Genomic DNA, 9,183 nt, shown 5'->3' with positions numbered 1-9,183 from the left:
AAGCAAAATAAATAATAAAAAGAACATTACATTTAAAAAATTATAATAAAATTGCCAATAATAATATGTAAACTTTTATTTTGAAAAACAAAAGTAATTTCCAAAAACTGAAATGAAATTTCACAAAATGAAACAGAATAAGGTATCACCCCCGACTGGATGATGATGTTTGAGTTTTGAAGAAGTAGAAAAGCAGAAAATCATTTGTTGGAAGGCGTCGCCATGAAAAATATCATCATCCAATCAATGATGTCCAATAATACCTACCATCGCTTTTTAACATTTCATTTTGTTTTGTTTTCCTTTTTATGTTATTTAATTTTTAGGTGGAAAATTATAGTATGTTTTCAAAAATTTTCATCTTTTTTTTTTTTTTTTACTTTTTTGACGGTTGTTATGATCTTTAATATGTTTTTGCATTGAGTGATTTGCCCTTCAGGGCCACCGTAGATTAGTGGCCCTAGAAATTAAACAGTAATGAACATTTCTGGGTAAAAGCTCATATTTTTAACATCAAACTCTTATCAAATCTGTATTTTTGTCTATTTTTTTCTTATTTAAAAAAGAACATCTTTTCATAGTTTACTTAATCATCTCATAATTTAAAAGAAAAGTGACTATTTGTGGAAGAATCGTGTGTAAAACTGATTAAAAACTGCTCTCTGCAGCAGAATCGGCCACTTTAAAGCTGTCATTAGATGAGTTTGATTCTTTCGCAGACTTCCTGTCGAACAGCAGACAGGAAAATCCTGCCCCACATACAGAAACAGACACATCCCGCTTTCATCCCATTTGTCCATTCCAGTGGTCTGTTCAGGCTCCGCCCACAGCTCTGTTTTTTTTTCTCAAAGTATAAAAAGCCAATATGAGCTTCCATATTTTATAATCTATCATTAAATATAGCAGAATAATATTCAGGCTTTTTCAAATCCTCCTCCGTGCTTCAGCTCATTTCTCTCAGCTGAGTCATCCTCCTCACAGATGCTTTCTAGATGTGTTTTTTCTAAAATAAATGGCCTTTCTGAACTAAGTTTAGCCACAATCCTTTTTGACATTTTTGAAGTTCGGTTTTTGAAGAGTCTGTTTTGTTCCCCCGTGTCTGCAGGTCACCACCTCCACAGGAAGCAAATGCTTTTCCTGCCGTTCCGCAGCCGAGAGGGACAAATGGATGGAGAACCTGAGGAGGGCGGTTCAGCCAAACAAGGTGCGCCGCGGAACCGTGAAGAAGCGCCCGATTGTCTTCTGTAACCCAGAACCCCATGTTGTCGCCGGGAGGTTATAATTTGCGCCACAACGCCGATCTGTGATGCAGAGGTGGCACACGCAGAGACTTAAGTGTCTTTCATGCGCCGGCGATATTGTCTATAATCCTGACAAACACAGCTGTGGCGAGGGGTTTAAGTGGCAAACACATCGAGCCGAGAAAAGCATCCTAATCACCCGGGATCTTCACTCCCGAGTCTGCCAGTGTTTGGAAATTGACTCGCTGATTAGAAGTTGGAGAGAGAAAGAAAGTTCTGCAGAGAAACTGGTTATTTCTGTTTCTTCAGCTTTGCTTTGTTCTCCAAGAGACGCTTGTTTTGTGCAGAAAAGATGCAATTAAGTGTTTTTATGGCATCCACTCAGCGTCATACGGATTAAAGAGGATTTATTTATTTGATTTCTTGGATAAAAAGAAACGAAATATTTTTTTTTTTTTTTGCGAAACTTGACTAGTCCGTCATGACAGTAACAGTGCATAATACAAATATGAAGCAGCAAAATAACATTTATGCTAAAACATGAAAATGAAAAGTATTCCAGTGCTTAATAAGTAAGGGATAATGCTCGATGAAGTCTGCATTATCGAAAATAAACTTGACCTGTCACCTCATCCTTCCAGTGACCAGTCCGCCATGACAGTAACTGTGCTTAGTAGAAATATGAAGCAGCAAAATAGCATTTTACACTAAAACATGAAAATAAGGAGTATTCCAGTGCTTGATAAGTAAGGGATAATGCTCGACGAAGTGTGCATAATCAAAAATTAACTTGACCTGTCACCTAACCCTTCCAGTGACCAGTCTGCCATGACGGTAACTGTGCTTAGTAGAAATATAAAGCAGCAAAATAACATTTTACACTAAAACATGAAAATAAAAAATAAGTAAGGGATAATGCTCGACAAAGTGTGCATAATCAAAAATTTACTTGACCTGTCACCTCACCCTTCCAATCACAGTAACAGTAGAGTAGAAATAGGAAGCAGCAAAATAACATTTTACACTAAAACATGAAAATAAAAAATAAGTAAGGGATAATGCTTGACAAAGTGTGCATTATCAAAAATTTACCACCTGTCACCCCACCGTTCCAGTGACCAATCCGCCATGACAGTAACTGTGCTTAGAAGAAATATGAAGCACCAAAATAACATTTCATACTAAAGCATGAAAATAAAAAAAGTTAGAGATAATGCTTGACAGAGTGTGCATGAACCGTCCAACGCAAAGTGTGTAAATTTCTGATGATGCACACTTCATCAAGAATTATCCCACTTATTCCATGGTCACTTACTAAATAAATAAATGCTCAATTGTTTTTTAGCATTTTGTTCTTCTTACTTTTTTGGTTTAGACTATTCTGACTATTAAACATATAATGCGGCGCACTACGCCTGTGATGCCCTTAAAGACTTACTCAGAAGAAAATTGTGTTTTTGGTGTTTTTACTTTTTCTTCCAGCATTTTGAAGTAGAACATATTTCTTTTTTTAATTTATTTGATATGTTTTCACCAACAGGCACAAATCACAAATTCTTCATTTAAATATTCTAAATGAATTATAAGAAAACAACTAAGGCTGTATGGCGGAATAACTCAGATATTGCTCTTCATTTTGTTACACCACTAATGTTAGTTTGGGGCTTTGGGGCTATTTTGAATAGATCTTCAAAAAAAAAAGAAAAACACAAAAAACATCAGGAAAAATTACAACCTCTAAGCTGAATATTCATTAATATTTAAGAAAAATTGTTGATTTGAAGTTATAAATATAGAAAATGCTTTTAAAAAAAGGTTTTTGGAGATCAACTGAAGTTTTAAACTAAAAAAAAAAAAAGATTGAACTTTATTTTCCAAATGATTGGATCTCCCGTCTGCCTCCGTATATATAGTTCTGCTGTTCATCTTGAGCATATTCCAGCTGACATTTAACATTTGTCAGACAGAGCGGCCGTCCATCACTGTTACAGCAGGATATACGCAGGATTTCTGCTTCATACCTGCAGATGTGAGACTCTCCAGCAGGAAAACAAGGACACCATTGGGTTCAGACTTCTTTATTTTATTACCATGCTGTTAAATCAGGTTATTATTCTTTAATATGAACGATGACTCACATCTTTCATACAGTGAGCTCCAGCTTTCTTGTCAGAGGCTCTAAAGATGTAGAATAAATCGCCATAAAAACCAGCTTTCTTCTTGCTGCTGTTAATGAGCCTCACACATTTTTATTTCATTAGTTTTATTTTGAAAGTGGCTTTCATCGTCTTTCCTCAGTAGTTTGAAGATTTTTTTTTATCCTCTTTTTCATTTTAGTTGGATCCTGAGCATCTTTTTGATCTGATTCTTTGTTCTTCAGATGACGTGTTTTTGGTCATTGTTTGTGACTTTGGTCTTTTTGAGCAATTTAACAGTATTTAACAATTTTACGCACAAACATTAAAGCATTTTTTGTGGTGGTGATTGATATCCAAGTTTTTAGTAACCCAGGTTTCTTTTTTTACACAATATTTTTTTTAATTCACAAAAATTAAGAACAAACTGTTTTCTTGTTCAACAACAAAGAAAAAGGATCAAATAAAAATCTATAAATCCAAGTAAAAAAAAATCAAATTTAAAGTCAAAATATCTTCATTATCCGTTTCAAGTTTCAAAGTTCTCCATTTTATATATTTTTTTGATTAGACATTTTGCTGGTTCTCACACATAAACGCTTGATAAATGTCAGAAAACTTCTTTAATCTTGCTTCTTATTGCATTATCTTATTGCATTTTTTTCATGATGGGGACATGCATTTAAAAAAACTAAGCTTCAAATTGAATTTCTGAGTATTTTTTTTTTTCAAATTGTTGCTAATCGGGAACAAAACAAAAAAATGCATTTGGTAATGCCTACAATTACATCCACCTGAATTTAATGTATATATTGAATAATAACATATATAATAACATATACGACAATGTTGAGTGCACTAGAAATTTCCCAGAAGTCTGCAAAAAACTAGCATGCTCACAACATTAGCAAATATAGACCACAATGCATTGCAGTCAAACAATTTTTGTGAAAAAAAAATGTGTTTAAATGTTCTTTTTTAATAAACCATCAGAATGTTCACGTATCCAAATTGCTTATAAAATTCTAGAGCACTAGATAGTGCCGCAGTATATTGTTTTTTTTTTTTTTTAGTAGTTACCCATAGACGTGGTACAAACAGCAGTTCCATGTCTTTATCATGATGCTTTTAGCTGTAGCTAGCTAGCAACATTTGTTCTTTTTGTTTTTTGTTTTTTTTGTTTGTTTGTTTTACAAGTAGGAATATGTGTAAAATTAGAATAAAATACCAGAAATAAAACAAAAAACTCATAGAAGACTAGCTCCATGCACGTCTTTGTTTTCCTTATTTTTTTGCATTGCTAATGTTAGCTTGGGGTTGCGAGGGTCTGTAAGCTAGCAGGAGAGAGTGTAAACAAAGGCATGATGGGAAAATTAGTACAGGCTTTCTTTCTGCCAATGTTCACGACCATATTGGGGGCAAATTTCTAATGAAGTCCTGCCGCCCTGCAGAAACTATGTTACAGATTTTATTTATTTTGGCTGAAAATAGCATAATCGTAAGTGAAAGACCACTTGGAACGCTTTTTAAAGAGATCAAAAGATGATTGGAGTTGGACTTTAATAGGAAATAGGAAATATTGTCTTTGCATATTTAAGTATTTTTCAGCCGATTTCTGCACTAAACAGAAGATTTAATGCTAAACTTGAAGTTATTTCTGGTTTCTATGCAGACATCAGTATTTGTTTCCCTTTTCTGTTTTATGAGGAAGTTTTTTAAGGTAAACACATTCCTTGAAGGGGAATTTACCCCTTGATGCAATGGGAATTCGATAGCAGCAATGAGTATTTTGAGAGTATCTGATTCTCCTCTCTTGTCTCCAGGACAACAGTCGGAGGGTGGAGAACATTCTGAGGCTGTGGGTCATCGAAGCCAAGGACCTGCCGGCCAAAAAGAAATACTTCTGCGAGCTCTGCCTGGACGAGTCTCTGTACGCCCGCACGACCTGCAAGCTCAAGACGGACAATGTCTTCTGGGGGGAGCACTTTGAGTTCAGCAACCTGCCGGCGGTCAGGAGCATCACCGCGCACCTGTACAAGGACACGGACAAGAAGAAAAAGAAGGACAAGAACAATTACATCGGACTTGTGAACATCCCCGTCGCAGCGGTCAGCGGCCGGCAGTTCGTGGAGAAGTGGTATCCGGTCAGCACCCCCAACCCTCCCAAGGGTAAAACCTCAGGGCCCATGATTCGGATCAAGACGCGCTACCAGAGTATGAGCATCCTTCCCATGGAGATGTACAAGGAGTTCGCAGAGTACACCACCAACAACTACATGCTGCTGTGCTCGGTGCTGGAGCCGGGGATCAGCGTCAAGAACAAGGAGGAGATGGCGTGTGCGCTGGTGCACATTCTGCAGAGCACTGGCAAGGCCAAGGTGGGTGCGACTTCTATGTTTCTTTGAGGTATTCGAGAAGTTCTCAAAGGTGAAGCATTCCTGGCCAGTGAGGTACTGACCCCCTCGGATGTGTAATAAGAGCAGACAGACAGGTGATTTCCTCACGCTGGAACAGCCGGTATTACAGTTTAATCCCCTGAAAGAGTCCCCCGCGGTGCTCGGAAGCAAAGTCAGCACAAAGCTGCCCGCTGTTGTCTGCGGCACTGACGGCACAGGGAGGTCAAGTCTCTGCCGCCGTGGTCACGCCTCTGCTATGGCAGGAATACGATTCCTAAACTGGTTGGACTATTTTACTGAAAACGTTTAATGATTACCGTATTTTCTGGAGTATAAGGCTATAGTCACAAATACAACTGCTATCAGGTGATGGGGAGGTCTTGGCAGAATTTCAATGATTCATGCACCTGATTTTTTTTTTTAAGTTTTAATTGTTGTAACCATGAATGTAGACGCGTCTGTTTAAATTCCTTCGAGCTACCGAGCGTTTTAGTCGGCGCCGTATAGTTTAAAAGTTGGCAGAAAATTTGGGCCCCGATTGGGTTTGTCCACAGTTTTCAAGCACCCTGGGCGGCGACCTTGCCGGCCCCTGTCCACCAGGCGACTGGCTAGCCCTCTTGAGAGCCCACTTAAGCCAATGTGGGCAAACACAGGTGTAACCACCACAGAAACTGCGGGAAACCCAACTGGCTCCACATTTTCTGCTCACTTTCAAACCATATGGGGCCCACGTGGCCTTGCAGGCTGGCAACACACCCTGTGGTCGCCCAGCTGTCACCTGATTTTGTATTGACATCATCTCCGCCTGTCACTGGACTCCCACCGCGCGACCTCAAAATGTCCCCGGGTTGCCACCTACCAATGTCAGAGAGAGAAAAATCGTCCGCTTGCTGTAAACCTCTAACTATTTCTTTGAACCTCCGTGGCCACCGCAGATGTGTAACAATCCAACTGGGGTAATTTGAGATATGTGACCATAATCTTAGTCACTCCAGAGTTACTGCAGCCAAAACATGTATGAGAAAGAAGAAAAAGGTAACACTTCTTTTTCATGGTCCCTACATGGTACCGTATAAGTCGCACTTTTGGGAGAAAAGTACAACGCTTCTAAACAAATCCCCCTAGTGCTGCATCCACAACGAACAAGATTTCAATGCTCCTCAAATTTACCAGGATTTTTGAGGTTGTAGATACAAACATTTCGACAAAATGTAAACACCTTTAATAATTCATTTAGTAGGGAAATAGAGAGGAAAACCGGACATAGCAATGAAGTTTCAATATGAAAAAGTGTTTGCCTTTTCAGGTGCGACAAAGGAAATACTACTGACATCTAGAGGCAAAATGTGAGATTGCAACAACTTGATGGATTAAATATGATCTATGAGAAAAGTCCTCCAAAAAGAAATGTGAAATGAAGCTACAAAATAAAGCAGATTTTTTTTCAAGTGTATTACTGTAAATCATCCAAATACTACTTTCAGTAAAACAAAAAATAACTTTAATTAAATTTTAATAAAAATCCATGAACTGACTTTTATTGAAAGTATATATTTTTTGTTTTTAAGCAAATACTTTCAGTTTTTTAAATAAAAAAAATAATAATTTTACAAATCATGTTTTAATCTTTGGTTTCAATCTGTCCAAAAAGATGATGTTTTGGGAGAAATTTAAAAAAAATAAAGCATAAATCAAATTGAAAAGTGAACTTGTTAAACAAAACAAGTATGAAACGAGTATGAAATGAATAACTCATTTAGAAACAGACAGAAAGTTGTATTATTTCAGATGTTTTTTGTGTTATAAACATCCAAAAAGTGTAAAAACGGACAGCTTAAAGTTGAAAACTCTGCACTTTTGCATGCAGAAAACTCGTGTTGCAGCGTTTCATCAGGCTGCTGTCATCTCTGCAGCTTAAATGTTGCGTCTCTGCCGCGTCGGCTTCCAGCGGCAGTTTTTTTTATTTATTTATTTTTTTGCTTTCATTTTACTTTTACTGACTTTATCTCATCAGCTGAGCTTTGAAACTTCCTTTGACTCTATCAAAGCTTGGCAGAATGATGAATGACGGGTGCTTAAAAGCGATGTCTATCCGCACTGCGCTGCCAGTCTGCTGGGTTCGGCTTCACTGAAAAACTGCTGATTGATGAGGGGGGGCTGGGGAGGCTCTGCTGGTCTCTGGAGAGAAGGTTAGATCTTTAATTACTTTGAATTAATCTCTTCCTACTGAGCAAAGCTCCCAAACTTTTGCTTCTCCTGCAGCTCCTGGAGTGTAGCTGCTCAAAAGTGTTCTAAAATTGACATTTTTGTTCAGAAAAATGATTCTTTTTGAAGTTTTGTTCAAACAAAACTGTTGTCTGACAGCAGATGAACGATAAAGTTGCATCAAGATTTCTTTGTGCATCTTCTCTTTTCTCATGCAGGACCAAATGAAAGGCTTTGGCTGCCCTCTGCTTGACAGTTAAAAGGTGCAAACTTGTAGGTTGGAGCATCCATTAGTATGCAACACTTCTCAGTTTTTCTTTCTCCTTTTGTCATTTTTGTCATCCGTCACAGAGCAATTACAGCCGGCGCGTTCCGCTCTGTTGCGCACTCGTCTCCTCGTGTCTGCTTGCTCTCCGTCTTTGTCTTCCCTCATCCCTCTCTCAAGCGTCTCCAGGCCAAAGCTCCCTGACGAGATGTAATTACCCACGGCTGGGTTTGATGTTGCGATGGCGAGCAGGCACGCCCTGCTCGTCCCATGCAGCGACCACATGAACGCACGCACCCATGGGCGCTCGCATCGTCAGTAAAACAGAAATCCACAGGGGACAAATACAGCCATGCCAGTTGAAGAGAATCCCAATCATTTCGATTGATCAATGTCGGACTATAGGTTTCTTTGCAGTGTAAGTAAAAAAACACAACTAGAAAAGTTGCATTACCTGCTGCGATAATGCAACACTGAATGCTTTTAGCGGAATCTCGTTGCGGAAAATTCTAAAGCAATTTCCTCTAATTGCTGAAGGTATTTTGCTGAAAATGCAAAAGCTATTCGCAATATTTTCTAAAAGAATGGAAATTTTGTTAAAGAACTATGAAAGACAGCTGAAGTTGGCCTAAATTTCTGAGAAATTGGTAGTTAGTTTGTATAAAAATCCTCAATACACCCCAATTTTACTAAAACGTGTAGTATGTTGCTTAAATACAAGCTTAACTCTAAAGTAGTCCAAACAAAAGCTAGCTAGCACATAGCTAAGAAGCTAGCGCATTGCTAAAATACTAGTTCAACTCCAAAATAGCCTAAAAATCCTCAGTAAAATCATTCAAAAGCGTTAGCCTATTGCTAAAATATTAGCTGAACTCAAAAAGTAGCTAACATACCTCAGGAGATAACGAATTAGCCAAAAACTTTAGCCTGCTCCTAAAATA

The 9,183-nt window shown here is 38.0% G+C and overlaps 1 protein-coding gene across 7 annotated transcripts in view; it reads left to right on the top strand.

Moving 5' to 3' along the window:
- dab2ipb (DAB2 interacting protein b) overlaps window positions 1-9,183 on the top strand; it is a 189,105-nt gene that overhangs the window by 137,787 nt on the left and 42,135 nt on the right. For all 7 annotated transcript variants that reach the window (XM_036214499.1, XM_036214498.1, XM_024257824.2 and 4 more), the window contains 2 exons: window positions 1,106-1,204; window positions 5,200-5,754. In XM_036214499.1, coding sequence (XP_036070392.1) covers window positions 1,106-1,204; window positions 5,200-5,754 — 654 coding nt within the window. The remainder of the gene's footprint in view (window positions 1-1,105; window positions 1,205-5,199; window positions 5,755-9,183) is intronic.

The sequence above is a fragment of the Oryzias melastigma genome, linkage group LG12 (assembly GCF_002922805.2).
Source record: "Oryzias melastigma strain HK-1 linkage group LG12, ASM292280v2, whole genome shotgun sequence".
Classification (NCBI taxonomy): Eukaryota; Metazoa; Chordata; class Actinopteri; order Beloniformes; family Adrianichthyidae; genus Oryzias; species Oryzias melastigma.
This window is presented reverse-complemented; position numbering and strand designations above follow the sequence as displayed.